We start from the raw sequence: 23,434 nt of genomic DNA, 5'->3' as shown, positions 1-23,434 counted from the left end.
TTTATGTGCACACACAAATCTTATGTTCATACATTTATGCCCATGTACATATCAACAATCTCACATAATATATTTAAGTACATACGCTAATACAATTCATGTGATTGTGATTTGGTGTACATTGTGAATACTGTCGTAAGTACTAAAGTATCAAACCAAAATAAAGGTTATATTTACTTCTTTAAAAATAATAATTTTAAAAATAAAAATAATTTACCCTTGCATTAATTGACTACGTTGATATTGTAGGAATAAAATATTTCGGTCGCCAAATTGAGACCAATTTCAGTTATTCTTATCAATGCAAAGGTTCTTATTCCTTTGTTTATGTAAAACCCTTTTTTACTTATTTATCTGGTAAAAGATCGACGATAAATTTGATCTTGTCTTAAAGATTGTTGAAATTTGTTTTATCAAACGCTCATATTATTTCTATATGGTCATTAAAATATTTCCCTATTCTATCTGAATCGTTTCTTACTCTCTATGTAAAAGTCAAAACAGAATTGTCCATATAATCAGTTGAAAAGTCTTGCTTTTACTTTATAAATAAAAAGATATGCATGTGTCAGTGCCAAATGAGGGCTCCTTTGAACAACTCATAGGGAATTTCCCCTGGCACCAGACCCAATGATCAGCCAGTTTCATATATGTAACGCCCCTTCCCCAATTCCAGGAGCGATGACAAACGTATGGTGACACCCGAAGGGGGTGAAGGCGGAGGGGACTCTGGAGTGGTGACAGACGGGGGATCCACCTCCTCCTCGAACTCGTCACAACAAGGGCGACACTCACCCCACCCACATTCCTCATATGACAGCTGAGCATACACAGGTAGGCACGCCCGTTCGTTCCTTTTAGAATGCCTCAACCCATGGTTGGAAATCAGGCTCTTTTAGACACTCACTAGAAGTCAATAGGACGGATTTGTCTTATTTGTGTGTGAATATCATTAGAAAATATAGATTATATCATCAATGTCATTGCCATAGTGTTCGTAAGTACATTCAAGATCGTATGAATGTCAATAATGAAAGGATGACAAATGACGTCATGGCAATAATCATTTAGTTGCTGTTTTATGCATGATTTCAAAATAACATGATTGTCAGTGACATAAACTACGATAGATTGCATCATTATAATGGGCATAATTGCCATCAGTGCGCGTGCGTCATTGCTAAATCAGAAGAGTGTTGTAATATAGTTCGATAGATTATGTCCCCATTATCAGTTTGGGAATTTTTAACATGTCAGATGATTCTCAATGATAATAATGGTGTTAGATATAATCATTAACACATTACTTGTGAATGTAATTAGAGGTAAGCTGGATACCTGATTGGTTTCGCACAAGCCCCCCTTGTACCATCCCACGAGGCTTCCCCAAGCTGACAGGGACAAGGAGCTGTGTACTACCAGCAGAGATGCGTTTCAAATTGGATGATGATTGTTCAGATTCATATTATCATTGTAGATGCTGCATTATTTTACAACATTTTCTTGTTATATAGTTGGGATGTATTACTGTACTATAACTTATATGTTCGTTATCTTTATATATAACCAGGTAATGCAAATTCCTTTTATTACCAGTTGTACAAATAAATGCTCTCTCTCTCTCTCTCTCTCTCTCTCTCTCTCTCTCTCTCTCTCTCTCTCTCTCTCTCTTCTCTCTCTCTCTCTCTCTCTCATATACTTGATGTAGTAATTTTTTTTCTTTAAAATTGTATTTTATAACTAACTAGGCTCATTACTTAAGAGTTGGGTAAACCAATTTGTAAACTAATTTTAATCACTTATAACTTTTTTGGTAAGTTTCTATTCCATTTTATTGTAATGCAAACAAAGAAACTTTCCCATTTACCAAAGTTATTAAAATGAAAGTATGTTTGCAAGCCGAGACCCAAAGTTATTAAATTTATCCCTTCATTACTACTGGCATTTTGCTTATTGTCTAATTACATTCAACATAAACTACAGTAAATTAATGTGTTATAACTTACGGTGTGTTAGAATAGTTTTTTTTAACAAGTTTGTCAACATCTTTGATAAAATTGTGTGGATTACCTTTACTGCACAAACTCCGTTAATTATTTCTGAATAGATGAGACCCTTTTTTTTTAAATGTGTTATAATTTTACAGGACCTGTACGCTCTGCCTGTCAAACGACCACCAACACAAACTGGCTCACAGCATTCGACGCCAACACACCAGCCATCCCAGCAGAACAACCAAGAAGAGAAAGAGGAAAAGTCCGATCCAGCCATAGAAGATGTCCTTCCTCCCGGATGGGAAAAGCACGAGGGTAGGTATAGCGGTGTTTCGGTGCCTCTGATAGGGCTTTGTTTGGTGCATCTAGTCTCTAGAGTAGCTCTTGTAATAGCTAGCTAGATCTGTGAAAAGTTACAGGAGGTAGTTTTGTTTTGGAAGTCATAAAAGGTAGCTTTATTGCAAAGAAGTGGAGACATTTCTTAGCATAGAACTGGGAAGTATTGTATGCAATGTGTTGAAGTTGCTCATGGAACGTATAGAAGAAATAGTTTTATTATATTATAGTTGGGAATAGTTATAAAAGAATAAAATGTATTATAGTAGAGCTAGGAATAACCATAGAACAAGACAATTAAGATATGATTGAGAAGAGTTAAAGAAACAATGAAGAGCAGAAAGTTATAGACAAGTAAAACATATAGTAGAAAAATTGGGTGCATACAGTATAGCTATAAAATACATTATTACTATTATTATATATATATATATATTTATATATATATATATATATATATATATATATATATATATATATATATATAAATTAAGATATGATTGAGAAGAGTTAAAGATTGGAAACATTAATGAAGAGCAGGAAGTTATAGACAAGTAAAACATATAACAAAAAAATTGGGTGCATACAGTAGGGTGACCATACGTCCCCCTTTAAGGGGGACAGTCCCCCATTAAGGGGGACAGTCCCCCATTAAGGGGGACAGTCCCCCATTTTGACTCCTTGTTCCCCTAAAAAATCACTCTCTAAGGGGGATGCCTGAATGTCCCCCTTCCAGCCATATATCCCATATTTGTCCCCCAATTGCCACTAAATATGTATTTAGTTATAAGAATTGATGACTTTTATTTTTTACCAAATTTCTAAGGTTCACTTTGCTGCCTTATACAGTGTAGCAGCATAACTTAAGCTCTGTTTTCGTTATACAAACGAAAGAAGAAGGGAACTAAGTTGCAGCTTTTGACGATCCATTTTCAGAGATTTGGCTTTATTTTATGTACGGTCAGAGTACAATTTTCCATGAATACACATTGAAAATAGAGTCCCAAAAAGTTTCTATGATGGAAGTTTCTTGCATCTTGAAAGACTTGAAAATGAAACTAACAGAACGAAGAAGAGAACTGTTCATCCCAATTGTAATCACTAAGATGCTCCGAGATTTGTAGAGGAGCGGGAATAATGTTGAAAATTTTAAAACTACATTAGAATCTTTTTATGAAACATCAGTGGAATAATTAAATCAGTGGACTAAGCCATTTGATGAACTGAAAAATTTTGATTGGGTCCTTCAGAGTAATTCAATATGTTGGTCTCAGGTTCAGGAAGCAGTGAACTTTATTCAAGGGATAAGACCTGATTTAGAAATAGATGATAATTAACTTTTTGACGAAATTACATGTGTGAAAAATTTCTTGACCGATGAAAAGATGTAACAGTGGAAGGTAAGTGATGTCGAGGTGGATAGAAAATGGGTAGATATTTTCTGCTACTTTGATAATAAATCATTCATTTCAGAAACATAACAAAAGTTATTTAATTTTGTCTTAGTCTACCTGGTTCCAATGCTCCTACAGAGAGTGTTCTTCCTGATGAACAACTTCTGGACACCAGTTACAAGTATCTACCCTGAAGTCTGTACTAATAGTGAAATGTAACTTCGACTTAAATTTCAGTGAATTTTATGAATATCTTGAAACTAGCTCATCACTCCTAAAGAAACTCAAATCAAGTAAAAAATGCACCAAGGAATGATATAAGATTTTGTTTCCTCTTTTTATGTAATGTGTACAAATTTCCTTAAGAATTGAAGAATAATTTTCTGTTTAAAATGTAAGCAATCATTTTTGAATAAAAACACTGTAATTGATAGCCGTTCTAAATTATCATACAGTAGTTTGTTATTGAATATACTTAGTTAAGATAGAATAAATCTAATAATGTACTAAAGAATTATTTATTTTTTCTTCTCATTGTGTGACAATCTTTACAATTTTACCTAATAGAATAAATAACAATTTTTATTTAAAATGTCAGTAGTAATGTCTGAATAATAACACAGTAAATAGAAGACCTTTTATCAGAGCCTGTTTTTGAAAATATTTATGTATTAAACTTAAGCATTTATGCCATGATGACTCAATATGAGTGCAAATGCCCATGAGCTATATACTTTCGTCCCCCTTTGGCTGTTCAAATAAATGGTCACTCTTAAGTATAGCTATAAAATGCATCATTATTATTATTATTATTATTATTATTATTATTATTATTTATATATATATATATATATATATATATATATATATATATATATATATATATATACGTATATATATATATATATATATATATATATATATATATATATATATATGTATATATATATACATATATATATATATATATATATATATATATATATATATATATATATATATATATATATATTTATATATATATATGGAATTATAAAAAGAAACATGTTAATGAAATTGGTCATCAAATAAGAGAAACAAACCGTAGCTCTTGAGCAGGTTCATATTCCCTTTAAAGACATGCTAAAAATGGCAAACGAACAGCTTTATAGAGAGCTTATGGGGAACGCCGATTATCCCCATCGTCTATGATAGACTGCAGTTAAATGTATTACTTTTTAAAAAGTTGGTAAAGAAAGATAGATAAAGACAATAGAATACTACATCCTTAATAATAAGAGTAAATGTTCCAATACGTATTATATGCTGAAGTATTTGTGTATTTTCCATATGTTTGTAGGGAAAGCTTTACTGTATTAAATTTGAGGTCCTACATGATAATAGCTGCTTTAGCTTTTGGAGAGATAACCTCTCCATTCCCTCATTCATAATGTGCAATTGGTAACAGTAGAAATTCAAATTACTACACATAAAAAGGGTTCATTAATTTGTCATATGCCTCCATAATTCATTTTTTTTAATCAGACAATCCATCAATATTTTGAAACAAAGCACTTAAAAATTTTAACAGATGTATTACTGTATACTGTATCAACATGAATAAATTGCTGTATGTCAATATAATTGTACATTATTTAATGGAGGGTATGCTATTATGATGGGCTTTTGGTTTGAGGTAGAATATTTTACAGATCACTTTACATAAAGAAACAATAAAAGATTTTTAATATAATCTTTACCACATAAGAAATCGAAAGAATTGTCAAGGAAATCACAGCATATCAGATGCAGCAATATTCTTTTCATAACTCTAACAGACTCTCAAGACTCACAGTTTCCTTTCTTCCCTAGATAACGATGGTCCATATTACTGGCACATCAAGAGTGGTAACATCACCCGAACACCTCCTGAGCCATCGGACACTGTCACTGCAGCTCCTCTAAGGGCAGAGAGAAGGAACAAAGAAGCAGATCAGGTAAGTCAAAGTGTGTTCCATGAAACATTATTTACTTTTTCATAAATTGACTTGATTCAACTGTTGAAGGAGAATTGTGGCAGTGACTGATGTCTTATTTTTTTGGAGCCTACCCACTATACTGTTGAAAATGGGTAATTATTGAAGGTATTTTGTACTTTGTAATATGAAGTATATAATTTGGTTCAGTTCATCTACGATACTGTATTTTTATTTATGAAGTATATAATTTGGTTCAGTTCATCTACGATACTGTATTTTTATTTTTACCAAAGTTTCTTTATTACTACAGTATGTGGTTTTACAAAAATAGTCTTAAGTATATACATTAAAGAGAAAGATCATTAAGGACCTTAATTTAAGTTCAGTACAGTAGTATTTTTAACAATTCAGTATTCTGTACTATATATTTATTGAATGCTCATGTAAGCTGTAACATTTGAGGGAATGCTGCTCTATAGTATACATTATAATTTTGGGTGTCTTATCAAAACTAATGCCCAGGAAGTTTAAATAAGTGCTTTACAACCTTCCATATTCATTGCAGTCAAGCGGCAACATTGCTGGAACGGTGACACGCAGCAACACATCTTCGGCCCTTTCTGAGTTGTCAGATTCACGCCCAAGGACTGCTGCAGTTGACAATGCTTACAAGTGAGTATGGAGTGTTATAACGCAGCACTTTATTCAGTACCCTAAGGATTTTATTTGCTTAATGGAGCTACTTTTCTCATGGGTCATCTAAGAATATTGGTAAAAGGTGGATGTCAATTTTATTGTGGTTGTGGGTTATCTTTCATAAAACTAATTTTTCAAAGTGTACACTTGCTGCACAATGCTTAATTCACTATCTCAAGTTTTTACAGTAATTTCCCATTTTTTTTTCAAGATATATTACATATAGAATAAAGTGTATACTGTACATGTTTTCCATGTACAAATACAGCACAATATAAAAAGTCTAAAAACTTCACAGAGAGTGAAGTATAACTTAGGGTTATTGTGTTTTATATAAGATAAAAAGTTCATGGCAACATCCAAAGGGAATAGGATTTAGATAAACCCTTGATAGAAAGCTTACCTGAAATTCATGGTATAATTATTTGTCCTTTGAACTCATTCATTGTCAAAATCAACTGAGCATAAATTCAGATCTCCAATGAATTCTATAAATGTATAAAATCAAGAAAAATTTATCCCTACTCTATAATTATATTATTTTAGAATGGTTCTATTACATGACATTTATGTGACTTTTGCCTCTGTTTTGTAACTTTGCTATTCTTGTGTTTTTGAATTTCTAATTGTATTTTATATTAGATGAGATATCTGTAAAAGTTAAATCTGTACATTACACAGTACAATACTGAACAATGTTAATGTTTTTTAATACATAAGGTCACTAAGGCTAAGCCATTATGCTTTCTTGGTAGAAATGACAAGGAACTTATATACTGTACAATAATATGATTCCAATATACTAATACATTGCAATAAAGACTATTTAAGTGATAAGTCACCATTCCTGTAAATCTGAATTGGACCCTTTGTTGGTTGTTACTATGTAGATTAATAACTATGTAAGCAATCATTTAATAGTGATTATAGTTCTTATATTATCTCAATCTAAATTTCTTTATTCTTCAACAGACGACGTAGTTACCCAGCACGGAGTGACATAACAGAAGGAAGTGGTGGGCGTCCCATTCGCTTTGCTGTCCGTTCCCTTGGTTGGGTTGAGATTGCAGAGGAAGATCTTACACCAGAGAGATCCTCAAAGGCAGTCAACCGATGCATTGTGGACCTGTCTGTTGGTAGAAGAGATGTATTGGATGTAGTAGGATGCTGGGGAGATGTAAGTGTTAGTTTGTGATATAAACTTTATTGGGATTATCTATAAATAAATATGAAAAATACCTTTTATCATTGATTCATACACTATGGTTAGTCTGAGTGGTACACTCAAGTAGCCTTTGATGTTATAATGAGATAAGTATAGAATATTATGTCAACTGATTTTTCAAGATACCATATAATACAGTATGTCTTTTTCAGCATTATCTAATTATTACAATTACACGAAATTGTTATCTCTCCATAGTTTCATTTGCTGTATGTTGAAGAATAAGTCTATGGTTTAATTTCTTAATTTTTCTGTTTTCAAAGTAAGAGGTAAAGTGTAAAGGTAATATTTATTTAAATCCTTACTTGCAGGGAAAAGATCTTTTTATGGATTTGGATGAAGGCTCATTGAAGCTAGTTGACCCTGAAAATTTGACTGTACTAAACACTCAACCCATACATACAATTCGTGTCTGGGGTGTAGGACGTGACAACGGAAGGTAATTATACCATTTTTTTTTTTAATATAAACGTATCGGTGCGTCGTTTTTTATAAATTTTATGAATTATTTAACTCTGAAATTTATCCATGTACCACTCTAATTGAGATTACAAGATAAATTATGAAAGCTGCATACTACAATAATCTATTTCAATTTAATATAAAAATAATAGTATTATCCCTTATAAAATTCATCCAGTTTTCATGTTTGAGTGCTGAAATTATATTTAACTTAACCTGCATTTTAGAATTTTTACACTTATCATATATTTAGAAAATTGTTAGAAAAGAATATGATTTAAAATAAGTCCTTAAACCTGAGTTTTCTTTTCAATGGATATTTAATGTTACATAAATCTTTTGATAAAAGAAAATCAATAAGAAGAAAACTGATACTCAGCTGCAATACTATGAAGGAAAAGTCGCTGTATGTTATTGAAGTTATGTTTGTGTAGCATTTAGCTTTGTAATGGAATACTTGGATAAATTGACATTGGAATCAATCATATTCATTTGTTACTCAAATTGCAACAGTATTGACTTGAATTATAGATAAGTTTTACATTAATGAATTAAATGACTACTTTCATATTGTTGTATTTGAATTCATGTGTTGTCTGGTTATATTTTTACGTACTAGTGTGGCGGTGTTTTAGAATTGTAATTTGAATTTAAAAAGGCTGCTTATTTCTTGCATATGTGCTTATAGGTATATCGTTATATTCCATTTAATTAATATGTAGGACTTTAGGTACAGTACAGAAGTTTCACTCAATGGCAACATCATTCACTAGTATGATAATGTATTTTTAATTAGAAGTTTCATTATTATTTTAATCTTTGAAGAATATATAACAAGAGAAGTTAGGTGAAATATTTTCATGGATGAAGAAATAATTTCTTCATTCATTTTAGGAGAGTATTAAATCCTGTTCATACAGGTAGTTCTTACTGTGTACAGTATAAATTAGGTCATTGACTTACACATTATTCATTTTTCTTCTTGACTGTGCTGCCGGGACCTCATGCTTTACAGGGAGAGGTAATGGTCTTGCAACCCTATTGACCATGCAGTTTTATTCTTGCATGATATCTATTAAATTTGACCATCCATTCTTATTTTTTCTTGCATATTCATTGGAATAAAACAAGAGCACTTTTTATGTGCATTGATTTTTTTTTGTTTACAGCACACCTGTTGCTTTTCATGTTCATGTGTAAAAAGTAGTCTCATATGATTGTACGAATATTTCACTTGATATTACTAAAATGCACTTTACGTACAGTGTTAGCATGTAGACATTATTTTGAATTTCTGCTTTGCATTTTATTTTTTAACCAGAGAAACTGATTTATTAGGTTTGATGACTACTGTATTCCTTATATTACTCTATTTTTTTAGGAGGAATCTGCTTAATGGTTTTCCCACGCTAGCTTTTGGAATCCCAATCTTATGATAAAGCCTTTTGATACATAATTAGGTTTTTACATTTTCTAAAAATTCTTCCCATTCATTCGGCAGTTATTTTCTACAGTTTACATATAGTGATAGTATTTTACTAGTTTATTTAAAGACAAGTTCATTACTTAATGTGTGCATATATTTAGCTTTAAATATCAGTATATAGATATCAAACCTTAGTAATTTCAGCTATAGGTTTTGTAGCATGGTTTATAAAACCTGTCAGTTCTATTGTGTTATATGCATGGTTGCCATGTTTTGCCTGTTTTATTTTGTTTATCTTTTATTGTAAGCTTGGAAGAATTTCAAAATAATCTAGAATATATTTCCTTCTTTTTGTCATTGCTATCTCACCATCAAAATTTACAGTACCATACTATTGAAGCTCTGTAGTTTGTAGTGCCATGTTGCACTGATATATCCAGATTTTTCATTTATTTAAGAATCACTAGTTACAAACACAGTATAAAGTAGTTTTAAGATTACCTGTTGTGTAAGTTAGTCTTTCTGGCTGAAATAGTCAATAGTCACAAAGAAGAACCTTGTTTGTACTGAACATGTAATTTAATTAATCTTGTTCCTGAGATAACTCCCAATGATAGATTAGTTACTGTAACGAAGTCTCCAGTAATGGAAGGATAACTGACATAATGTATATCCAATTTAATAGACTCTATGTCAACCTTCCTATGAGACAATTAGGTACAGTACAGTACTGTAATTTTGAAAATTATATATCATACTTTATAACTTTGTCTTTTTAACACGTTTTGAATGCAAAGCTGACTTTTAATATAGCCTGTGTTAGTGATTAGTTGTCATAGGACTAATGATATTATTTTTTAATACAGAACAGTACTGATAAATTTGTGTATTAATGGAATTTTGATAATGAAATTTATTTATATACTCACCTGATGTTCATATAGCTTCTTCTCTAGAACCTCAGTTTAATCGACATTTACGCGTAAAACTTTTAAATTTCAAAATTTTCCCATTTTCTTTCCCTTCAATAAAGGAATGGAACATTCTAACAGTGATTGCTAAGAAGCCCAGAGCTGACACGGCAGTCTCTTTGTCTATTCAGTTTCAAAGTCGAAATTATCCCTATCCTCTTGATACCATGAGTCATTGGGGAGGGTAAGGGGCATGTATATGAACCTCAGGTGGATATAAAGATAAGAAATGTTTATAATTTCTATGAACTTCCCATGATGTTCATATTGCTAACTCCCACACTCTGCTGCAGGTGGGATGCCAGTGAAGGAGAGTGATTGGATAATTTTAATCGAGAGCAATATACCATTGTTAAGATTTGCTAACTGGTCTAGATTGCAGTACTGAAATGCAAGACTTCAGATTGTTTACTAAAACTACTTAAAATGCCAGACTAGATTGTCTCTAAATGGTACTTCTGGATCTAAATGTTACTTTCGATTGATTCCAAATCAATTATTAGATTAAAACACCATAACTCAGATGAAAGAGTTATGAATTAACCGAACTCAAAATTGATTAGACCACAGACCTGCAGACACTATGGGACGTAGAGCATAGACTTCATAAGCAAAACATGATTCCTTAAGACATTGCTTAGAAAAAAACATCTTCATATGCCATTGACCCTCTGCTAAATTGGAGAAAGTAGCTGCATTCCTAATATGATGTACTTTCTCTTTCAAACCTTTTGTTAAAATTGGATCTAATTCTTTGTAAGCTTCTGTAATCAATCTTCAAACTAAGAATGACATTGCATTCGTGGTCAAAGGGTGATTGGGGACCATAATCCTACAAAACAAATTAGAGAAACTATCTCTAATGCCAGTAATTTAGTCCAAATAATACTGAATTGCTCTTATTGGAGAAAGGAACTTGTTTTCTGCTGAAATGCTCTCATTCATTATCAGAGATGTGATGTAAAAAGATTGAGGCAAACTCTTAGCCTTAGAATCATTTGTGGCTCTGAAGAAAGACAGAAGGGACAAAATCATCTTGTTTCCCAAAGCCTACTTTGGCATACAGTGTGTATAGTTCACTTATGCATTTAGAGGCCATAATATCTTTAAGAGAAAGATTTTCCAACTGTTCAAAATTCAGACCTTTTAACTCATGTAAAACTACAAAAAAAGATTCAGAAAATTAACCTTACTACTGGAGGCCTGTCTTTACTCAACAATCTAAGTACATCTGCTATAATATCTGAAATAGACCAATCTAATCTCAGATGGTTGAGCACAGAATTAAACATGGATCTATATCCGTTAATGGCTGAAAATAAAAATTTCTTATTTATAATAAGAAATTTTTATTTCCAGCCAAGTCCAAGTTAGTCCTAGTTATTGACAGAATCTTAGCATTGCACCAGTCAAAATAAACATTCCATAGTCTTTGATATAGATTATTGATAGACTGTCTTTAGAACCTATAATAAATTTAGACAATCTTGAAAGCTTTGAAACCCCTTTGCTTCTGAGGAGACAGTGAATAGTCTCCATGTGAATAGAGGTAGCAAATTATGTTGAATCACCTTTGAGATAGGCTGTTTGAGCAGATTTGCTTTGTATGATAACCTTTTTGGACACTTTGACAGCAGCAATGACAGATTATGGGAACCATTCCCTTTGTGGCCAGAAAGGAGCAATTAGTGTCATCCTCCTGTTCGCAGATATCCTGAACTTTTTTTATACCTACCAAACCATAGTAAGTGATTGAAATGATAAGAAGTAAAGTGAAGAGCTCTTAATTCACAAGAGGAGCACTAAAGTATCTAGGCTAACATCTTGGCATATTAGGGATAGGAAGAGGTTTTGAGGCGCTTACATTATTGAGAGGAGAGATTTGCGAATCATGACTAATAACATGGTTTAAGCCCAAGCTAGTGGCCGAGCTTGCATAGAAACAAAAGTGCACTGTCACCTGGAACATGATGCAGTTGACTAACTTTAGCTGATACATCCCAACAACAACAAATAGTAAAGAGAATATACAATATGAAATGCCAGTTCCAAAATTAAAAATTATGTTTCTTAAGAGCACCTACTCTTGATGTCTAAAAGAGTGACTAGGGATGTGGAACTGTAAGGGTTTAGCAGCAGAAGGATCTAAAGTAATTAAAGAGTTCGAGACTCTATGAGAGGAACTTGACTCTGTTAGGCGCAGTGAACATTCAGAACCCTTACTGAAGGAACACTATGGAAAATGACCACATACTCAACTATGGAAGACAGGTTATTGTAAGTAACTGGGTAGGCAAGTCAGACTCACTGCCTAAAAGAAAAACTCTCTGCCTTTGGAGAATAACAAAGGAAGTTTAATAAGTTGAGATCTTTAAAGGTTCCTCACTTAAAAAAACTTAGCTGATAAGTAAATATTGGTATATCATATTGTTAGCAATTTAAATTGATAATTATTTTCTCATTAGCTGCTAAGAGAATCGAACGTCGTTCATTGTGTTTAGGATGCAGCAGCTTCCTACTGTGTAGTGTAGATTCTCTAGTTCCATAAACTCTAGAACTTGAACATATTTCCCTGAGAGGAATAGTGAGACATCATATTCTTCACAATGGTTAAAAGAAAGTGCTTTCCCTTTGTAGGAATGCTAACAAATAAAGCAGGAAAAAAATTTAAAGTGCAATAAACACTTAAGAAGTCTGCTAAGGAAAGTGCTTCAACAACACTCCTTCCTGATTACAGTATTCACAAACAACATCTCTTAAAGTCAACCAACTTGCAAAATCTGAATTTAAAGATTTTCAGTTATGAGAGGCAATAATGGGTTCAAGACTGGAAATCAAATTGAAAATCTAAGAAATGATGAGGCAAATGATGAGTCTTATACAAGTCAGCATGTCTCTAACTTATAGATGACTTAAGGAAAATGGAAACCAGAATTGCTAGCTTTTTCAGAATCTTAGATGACCTTTTATTGATTCTATCTCCTGTGAAGTTGAGAACGGAGGGATAAAAATAATTTTTGAAATAGCTAGTTCTGCATATCTGTAGGTACTGTAGTAGGTTGGCCATGGCACCAATCACCAATTGAGATACTACTGCTAGAGAGTTATTATGTCCTTTGACTGGCCAGACAGTACTACATTGGATCCTTCTCCCTGGTTACGGCTCATTTTGTCTTTGCCTACACATACATAGAATATTCTGGCCTATTCTTTCCATATTCTCCTCTGTCCTCATACACCTGATAACACTAAGATTACTAAACAATTCTTCTTCGTTTAAGGGGTTAACTACTGCACTATCATTATTCAGTAGCTACGTTCCTCTTGGTAAGAGTAGAAGAAAGACTAGCTCTGGCAGGCAGCTCTTCTAGGAGAAGTAGGACACTCCAGAATCAAACCATTGTTCTCTAGTCTTGGGTAGTGCCAAGCCTCTGTAACATGACCTTCCACTGTCTTGGATTAGAGTTCTCTTGCTTGGGGGTACACTGAGGCACACTATTCTATCTTATTTTTCTTCCTCCTATTTTTTTGAACTTTCTAAATTTGATATATGAAAGAAATAATTTGATGTTACTGTTCTTAAGATATTTTATTTTGATCGTTTATTACTTCTCGTGTAGTTTATTATTTCCTTGTTTCCTTTCCTTACTGGGCTATTTTTCCCTGTTGGAGCCCTTGGGCTTATAGCATCCTGCTTTTCCAACTAAGGTTATAGCTCAGCTTGTAATAATAATAATAATAATGATAGTAAACTACTGTACTGAACTTACCTTACTCAACTTATTATTGGATTTCTCAGCAATAAGATTATGTAAGGTTTGAAAAGGAGATAATTCCTCACTTCTACCTCCGTGTTTTCTTTCTAATTATCTTCCTGTACATCACGGTGAACAGAAGAAAAATCAGCTGATTTTCCAGATTGTTTACAACTGGATAAGGGAGATGATGTGTATGTGTGCAGAAGACTTATTTTGGTAGTAGATATACATTTACCCTGTCACAGTTAATCTGTTATGAGCTAGTAGCTGAGCTTGCAAGCGAACGTAGCATGTTGGGAAAATATAGTAAGGTAATTCAATAATGTTGGTTACCTGGAAGATTTTGGCTGAAGTGTTTGACAGTAAGTAGAGTAAGGAGAAACTTGATCTTCCTCTTTCCTGTTTTTGCAGGCTAAACTAACTACAGTGTCATGCAAAACTTGGTACAAACGATTTACCTTAGTTGAAACTTTGTTCACCCTATCAAGATTTAAAGGAATCATACAATATGCCATGCCATCCAAATATGTTTTATGGGATTGTTTAGGAACACTTACTTTAGCAAGTTGGGGTGTATTAGGATCCACACTACCAACTTAGTCTTCTGTCCTGTAATCTAGTTGTTTAATAGAATCACTAAGATTGCCACAATGCAAAGGTTTATCTGCAGAAAGGTCTAAAGTAATTGAAGAATTTGAGGCTCTTTGAGAGGCTATTGAATCTGTACTGCACAATGAACTTTCAGAATCCTTGCTGAAAGAAACACTATTAACACAAGACTCAATTTAGGAAGTGAGATTAGGTCTGGCAACCGGGAAGTTATGATCAGAATTAGCACTTTTAAGAGATGATTTACTGGACTTCTGATTTTAACAAAGGAAGCTAGCAATGTCAAGAGCTTCTGAATCTCATTTCTATTGAAGTTAGCTTATTATGAGAATTATCTAAAGGTGGAGAAGTGCAATTATCTTCATCATCCCTGCTATAATCAACTAGCCTATGCTTCCCTGGCTTTTTCCCTGCTAAAAGCAAGTTCCCTTGAACACAAACTTTTAAATTGATCAGCAACCATTGAAATATACTCTTCCATGAGAGGGACCGTATGGCAAGTGCAATCTTCTCAACAGTTATTTAAATCACAGAATTGGCCTTAACACGATATACAAAGAGAATGCAGATCACGATCTCACAGAAACAATTCACTTGAACACACATCTCTCAGTATATAACAAATCTAGGGGAAGATATCTTGGGTAAATAATCTAGAGAATGTCTGAACTAAACTGTGATGTCACAGAAACTGTTAGGACAAAGACTGGCACATCAGATCTGGGCTTTTTATCACTTAACTTTAGAATGCTCCCTTCCTTTACTAAAGGCATGTGTTTATTGAAGGGAAAGAAAAGTGGAAAATTTTAAAAAATTTGTGTGTAAATGTCTATCAAACCAAGCTTCTAGAAAGGAAGCAATGTAAATTTCAGGCGAGTTTCATAGAAATAATTTACATTTATAATTTTGTTTGTTTTTAATGCTGTGAAGGAAGGAAAATACTCTTATTCATGTCATTCTCAATCAAGGGTAGCTTGAATATCCTTATATGATATAGTATGCTGTTTATCAAGATCCAATAAGTTTGAAAAATTTAAAACTATCCCACAGTAGAATAATTTGAGGTAAATTTAAGAGGAATACATTGCTGTAAAGTACAGTATTATCATACGAATGCTCTTTATACATTATATGAATTGTCATGTACAAATATTTTTAATTATTAAAATCAAGTTATCTTAAAGAAAGGTTGTTAAAAAAGGGATTATGTATATAACAACTCTGTTGTCCATCTAAAATGGCCCTTCAATATTTTACAGAGACTTCGCTTATGTAGCAAGGGACCGGGCATCCAGAAAACACATGTGCCATGTTTTCCGATGTGACACTCCAGCCCGCACGATTGCAAATACCTTACGAGATATTTGCAAGAAAATAATGATAGAGCGTTCTCTGCAACAGAATATGAACAAACCTCTGGACACATGTAAGTGCAAGACATATTTTGTATTGAGTCTATGACATGAACCTAAAAGAAACCACTGTAAAAAAAATTTATTTGTACAGAAATGAAGTACTGTATTGTACAGTAGTTTATATTAGCATACAGTATATTGTACAGTACTGTACTGCTGTACTATAATGTTTATTGGGTTAAACTAATGTTTTCCTTAATACTATATACTGACATTGTTATTTAATTTTCTTGGCTTTTTGATTGCTAAATCATGAGGCTAAGAAGCTGCAGTTGCTGGAAACAAAGCTGATTCTAAGATAATTATTATTAACAACTTTATAGAGTATCTCCTTAGGAAAAATGTAAACAATATTAAATACAGATTGATAAGAAATGTGTATGTGGTGTTAACAGTAATTCTTTGTAATGAACTATGTTGTTTTGAAATAGAAATCTCTAAATATGATGACCCAAGTATTCACAGATTATGTTGTTTTAGATGATTTCCAAGATCCATATGCAGGTGGAAAGAATAAGTACTTGTTACTATAATTATCAATACATTAAACAGTATTCATATTGTTGTTACAGCATTCTGTATTGTAATATTTTTATAACATTAATGTAGGTACAGTAGTATAAAATTTTAATGATTAAATATTGTGTTTGCCAATTATTTATCACAGGTGTAAGTAGTGGTGGTTCTGGCAGACTAACAAGACCAACTAATCTTCCCACTGAACATCGTAGACTTCATCGACACTCGCAAATTATTCCACGTATGTACTGCATTTGAAACCTTCTGACTTCAGTTTCATATTGGTTAATAGTTGCCCCTCTACTTATCAGATGTATCGGGTTTGGTCTTCTGTTAAATAATAAAGTATATTAGGTAAAAAAGACCATATAGTATTGCCTTCACTCGAATATCCAAGATAATTCCATACCTGATATTATTTCTGTATAATATATAACTTAAACCAATTGTACACTTTATTTTTCATTCAAAATATTTATCAGAAAAGGGCATATCTAAAAAGGTATCCAAGCAAAGGACCATAATTATACAGTAGTGTAGCTGATAAAAAAAAATGTGTAAGTTAAGGTGCAATAGTAAATATTTACTATAATGTTCTTACTGAAGTTCCTTAGTAATTTTCCATAATTTTTTCATAAGTATTCTCTCAGGAAATATTATAAAAAATCTATCTTCTTGATATTGTGTAAACAACTTTGTATCTCTCATGAACATTACCTTTAAATTATGTTAGTTTGACCAAATGAATTTTGTGACTATTATTTATTTACATTTACAGCCCAGTCTTTCCCAACCCCAATGGAGGAGCCCAAGAAAGTGATGAGAGTCCAGTATATTGGATTATTGCAAGTTGATAAACCTGCCGGCATGGAGGTTCTAAATGAAGCAATAGAAAGAGTCATAGAAAATAACCCTAAGCCCTGGAAAAATGTAGCTGTGGCTATTGCACCATCCACAATCACCATTACTAATATTGTAAGTTTTTGAATTTAACATTACACTGTTGCATTTTTTATTCTTATGCTTAAATGTCAAGTTCACAGGAATTTCTCCCTTTCATGAATCATTTCTCCATCAGATCAGACCAATATTACAACATTGTTTTCCCATTATTAAATGAAGACATTTCAGGGCATAGATATCTGCATTATATTGTCATATTTTACACATTATATATCATTGGAAATTAAATTTATTCAGCTATTAATGAAAAAAATATAAAGTCCTATCTTTAATAGTTTTTCTGCTCGGACGAGTTGAGTAAAATGTCCCAAAAAGGGCCTGGCACTTGAGTGCCAAATCTTTTGGTTAGGTGTTGGCACTTAGTGTTGAAGTTGTACTAATCATTTTTTATATGAAAGATGGGTTTCTGATACTTAACTACAGTCTAAATAAAAGATGATATAAATGAATTGTGGGATCAGCCATTTCAAAAAAAGATATCACCCTCAGTATTTAGCATTTTTTTCCACATCAATAAACCAAAAATTATTTACAAACAAGTGCAATGATCACTGAAAATAAGTAAAAGTAAAGTATTTATCTTATTTTCAGTAATGTCCAATAAATATAATCTCGAAAGAAACCTGTATTACAAGAGATTTTATTTTCAAATAATTTTGTCGGTCCTAGAAACCTAGAACAAAAAGTTCCATAAAGGGTGTCATGGTGCTGACTCATAATTCAATTTTGCATTTTGCTCAAAGTAAAAACATGGCACTTAACTATGTCTGTGCATTAGACACAACATTCTTAAAAGATTCCATTTATTGCAAAATATATTTGACCCTATGCTTCAGGTTTCTTTTTATAATTATTTGTTAATGTTAAAGAAAATCTTTTCTCTTATAAGGTATTTTGTAAACAATCGTTGGTTAATATAATTCATGTACAGCAATTATTAGTTTGGATAAAACACAAAAATATACCTACAATATATTGTGTTCACTAGCAATAACATTGGTTCTGTAAACCATGATATCAAAATTTATTTTAATTAGTTTTGATTAAGTGTGGGAACTCCTAAGAATTTTTTTGGTGATAAATTCATGTAGAAAAGTTATGTAGCTAATTACTGTACACTTTTACAGGATGATGGTAAACAATTAGCAGAATGCAGAGTTCGTTTCTTGTCCTTCTTGGGCATAGGCCGTGATGTCAAACACTGCGCCTTCATCATGCACACTGCTCAAGACCAGTTTATATCCTACATATTCCATTGTGAGCCCTCAAGTGGAGCTCTGTGCAAGACTATTGAAGCTGCATGCAAGGTAATTACTAGTAACTTTTAATTTTTCTTTGTAATTTTTCTTTCTTAGATTTACCAATTACCGGTAACAAAACATTAAGTACAATGCAAAAAATTTGAACCTTCTTTGATTATTTTTCTCATATAATCTTTATGAAGATCTGTGTACACATAGGTAAAAGTATGACTAAAGAGTTTTACCCATTTTTCACCGTTGTTATTATTATTATCATTATTATTATTATTATTATTATTATTATTTTATATCAGTATAACTAGACTGGTGGGGCTTCCTCAAAGGATTAGGTTTTAAATGATAATGGTAAATTATACTGAGGAAAGTTAAAGAAATATGAGCTAAGAGATTAGACCAAAGGGAACACTGGAAATGTAAAAGGATAAGAGCAGTGCATCCATAGGGATACTGCAAAAAGCCTTTAGTACTATTTGCAGTGGGCTACAAAAGCCACATACAGTATTGATTGGGAATGCCCCCACAGGAACCTGACTACAGTATTGCAATCTTCCATCCTTTTATAAAGTCACATCTATTTCTCTTATTGTTGAACTCAACTTTTTTCTTTAATTTCTTTTTCTTGTTTCCATCGACTCTTGGATGAATAAGGCCACGGGGATGGGAAGCTATTACTTTGGTCCTCGGTATTTAGGAAGAAGATAGAAATAATTCAGATAAGGTTTAGTTTAAAATACAGGGGAGATTTGAGAGAAAGTTTTGATGTTATTATTTTGTTCACGAGGGATTCAAAACTAATTCGTTAATAGATCATCTCTAGTATACTATTAGACCCGAATTATAAGGTAATTAGTTACTGATGGGAAAGCTAAGTAAAAATAGGCCAAAAGAATGCTAGTAGTTAGAGTAAAAGTATATTTAAAGATTTATTCTAGCAGCTAGCAAATACGGTAATGCAATAGAGTAATACATAGACAAAGAGAAAAAGAGAAAGCTTTCAAAATTGGATTATGAGAACCAGAGCATTTTCCTGTATATGGTGTAAAGATTTTACGCTGCTATTTAACTTGGAGATTGAAGTGTAATAAATAGATGAAGCTCTTTTATGTTCATTTTTTTTTAGATACAATATATAATAAAGTAAAAGAAAAAAAGAATAGAAAAACATTGGTCAGATATTTCTCTTCTACACCTATTGGGATTTTAGCTTCAATATGTTTAATGGTAAACTATGAAATAAGCTTTTATAGATAAAGGCACATTTCAGGCAATTAATTTTAGAAAATTATACATAGATGTACTTATTCTAAACTTTTTTAAAAAATTATACATAGATGTACTAATGCAAAACTTTTGAAGCCCACAATTCAACTGTAGTGTATTTAAATTTACTACAGTTTATGACCGCATCTATTTAAATTATCAGCAGGTTTATGCCTCAATATTTTTGCAGCATATATTCCTACAGTATTATTTTGATATAGTTTGAAAAATCACAGAGTCCATTAGGTTTTTGGCCAAAGGATGTGCTCTTGTTAGCAATGAAAATTGAAGCCAGGTAAAGGTAAAGAAGTTGGACAGATAGGCAAGATAAGACAGAGGCCAAATGAAATGTATGCAAGCAAAATTCAGAAACCAATGCAGATTATGGGTGGAGGTATGCTGAAGAGAACTGTTGGTACTGTCTACAGTGGACCATATAAGGCATACTATAGTTGATATTTTCCTGTGGGGAGTCAGTATTTAGATAATGTTGCTTTACCTAGGAGTATCTTTTAGAAAATTGATTATGAGGTAATGCTTGTAAAATGGTTGCTCTTTTGTCCAGAAACAAAAGTAGGATTTTTTTTTAATTCTGTATCAATAAAATTTTTGAACTTTTTAATACAGCAAGAATTTTTGTCAATATTACCACCAGGAATGTACAGTGAAATTTGCTTATAACATCTAACTTGGTATTTTACTGTGTTTTAAAGGGAAAATTAACAAAAAGCTAAAATGACAAAATCAGTAACTTCATAAAACACATGGGATCCCCAAAAGTAGCATTAGAGTTAACACCAGATTTTAATGTTGTATTGTTTTTATTTCTTCTTATTGAGAGGTTCTCAGTACAATATAAGTTTGGTAAAAGTCACTTGATAATGATTTAATAGAAAATCTTTTATTTGTTTTACCTAATGGTATTAATTTTTTCTTTATGTTCTGCATTAGTATTCATGCTTATCCTTCTTCTTACAGCTTAGATACCAGAAGTGTTTGGATGCACACCCTGGTGTCAGTCGAGGACGAGGAGCAGGCACTCCTCGTAGTATTTCAGCCACATTGCGGTCTGTCTTTGGCTCTATTACAGGACGAAAAGCTCGGTCAGCTGAATCCTGAGATGAGGACTCACCTCTGCAGGTAAAATCATTGTTATAGGAAGTGATATCCAAAGGTTATAATGTAGTGGTCTTATAATTTAAGTACGGCATAGTGAAATATTTCCTTGCACGTGGGAAATCCTGATGTAGTCTTATGCACATTTTTTCATAGAAAGGAAATAGAACGAGGAACTTTTGTCTCTTGTTTATCAGTTTATGTACTATCAGTCACTGTACTTTATTTGATATTGATTTTTTAAATTTACTTTTCACCTTAGCTGCACACAGAGAAATCTTATTCTTTTTAGTTTCCTATTGTATAGTATATATGATTTTGTAATGATAGTTTTAAGTTCCAGTATTGTATGAGTAGTTTCAAGAGGTTTTGATCATGTTATGCAGTCCTATATGACATTCTGACTCAAAAAAATAAATTTCCCCTCGTTCATTTTTATATTGTTTTTAGGTATCTTGATTTAATGGAGTGAAAGACTTCTCTTCAACCTCCTGAGGATGAGTTATGAAATATGATTTGTTCTTATTAAAGTGTTCATGGATAATAACATAATATCATACATATTAAATGATAAATAGACAGTAGATTATATTAAGCTTTCCAAAACCTTCTCCCTCAAACATTGCGTAAAGCTCACAGTAGCTGTAATTAGATAGCTAATGCTAAGCCTCTTAATTCCTCATTGGCCCATCCATTCTTCGTGAATATCAATTTTGCAAAGACTGCAGAATGAAAACTTTCCTATTTTCATCTTTAATTTTGTTGTTATGTTGTTTTTAAATTTGTATATTTTATATACTGTGCAACATTTTAAAAATCTTAGCTGTGTCATATTTTTAGCTAATATGTAAGTACACCTGTACACATCAGTAATAAAATAGAAGTACATGTTTGCCAAAAAAAAAGTAGTTTTTAAATATTTTTGTTGCATACTATATCTCATGGATAATCACTACCATTTTTTATATTTTTTGGCCATTTATGTAGGCTTTGTGACTTTTATTTACAAAGATGTTGAGAAAACTGTATCTGCAGAGTTATCGAAGAGTAGAATGCTTAATGACTTGTATGAAATGGACTGAATGTTTAGATTTGCCATGGAAATTATCATGTTGAAGATCAATAAGTCAGGACTTAATCCATAAACTGTGTGAGGAACTTATAATGTATTTTTTATTGTTTTACTTCTTTAACTTATGTAGGAGAAATGTAGTTTTTGAGTATTCCAGACAGATTAGGTTATCCATAGAGAAACAACTCTGTTGGTTGTGCTTCCTCTGATGCTTGTTGTGGAAAGTGTTTTATGTACTGTATAAAGATAATACTCAATATAGTGCTGTATTATCAGACACGGACAGATTTGTTAAAATATGAAAGATTTTATTGTATTTATTTATCTCTGTGCATGTCATTATTTTAATAGAGTATATAATTAGCATGGATTACTCAGGGTTTTGATGATACTGTATTTGTAAACCTAAGAATAAATTCCTTGCATGATTGTCTTTAACATCGTAAGAGAAGAATATATGAAATATGTATCAGGAAGTTTGAATTTGAAGTTGCCACCGCAACCTTAACTAACAGTGTACTAACTTGCAACTAACACTGCAGGACTTCTGGGCCCTACCTGCAGAGCGTGAGGTCATTCCGCACCGTCACCTGACCAGTCCTGGAGGTAGTGCTATTTCCCCCTCCATGTCAGGGTGTCCCTATTCCTCACGACAGGTGCAGGCACTGGTCTCTCCTACATGTGAATCCCCTACTTCATTTAATAATCTCCACCGATCCCCAACTACTCCAGCCCTCTCGACACAAGCACCAATAACACCTGCCACACCTATGTCTCCTATGGATGCTCTACGCCGACTCCAGTTTCCAGCAGAGCTGTCTCCATCAAAAGAAGAGAAGGAAGAGATGGAGGGAGATATTGTTGTGGAAGCTGGGGTTGGTTTAGAGGATGAAGATGATGAAGAGGAGGAGGAGGAGGAGGAGATAGGAGAGAAGAACGAGGAGAATAATGGTGACCTGGAAAGTTTAGGGGTTACTTTGCCGAATGAATGAGGCTTG

At 32.5% G+C, this 23,434-nt stretch overlaps 1 protein-coding gene across 1 annotated transcript in view; it reads left to right on the top strand.

The window, feature by feature from the left end:
- The window catches only part of LOC137621777 (protein Fe65 homolog), a 32,271-nt gene extending 9,180 nt beyond the window's left edge, over positions 1–23,091 (top strand). Inside the window, 13 exon segments of the mRNA XM_068352286.1 lie at positions 677–794; positions 796–834; positions 2,147–2,309; positions 5,576–5,700; positions 6,248–6,354; positions 7,351–7,555; positions 7,915–8,042; positions 16,089–16,255; positions 16,912–17,004; positions 17,542–17,738; positions 18,854–19,033; positions 21,227–21,388; positions 22,979–23,091. Coding sequence (XP_068208387.1) covers positions 677–794; positions 796–834; positions 2,147–2,309; positions 5,576–5,700; positions 6,248–6,354; positions 7,351–7,555; positions 7,915–8,042; positions 16,089–16,255; positions 16,912–17,004; positions 17,542–17,738; positions 18,854–19,033; positions 21,227–21,367 — 1,663 coding nt within the window. The 3' untranslated portion in view covers positions 21,368–21,388; positions 22,979–23,091.
- The last annotated feature ends 343 nt before the right edge of the window (positions 23,092–23,434 follow it).

Source organism: Palaemon carinicauda, chromosome 28 (genome assembly GCF_036898095.1).
Source record: "Palaemon carinicauda isolate YSFRI2023 chromosome 28, ASM3689809v2, whole genome shotgun sequence".
Taxonomy (NCBI): domain Eukaryota; kingdom Metazoa; phylum Arthropoda; class Malacostraca; order Decapoda; family Palaemonidae; genus Palaemon; species Palaemon carinicauda.
The sequence above is the reverse complement of the archived record's forward strand: the minus strand, read 5'-3'. Positions and strand labels throughout refer to the sequence as shown.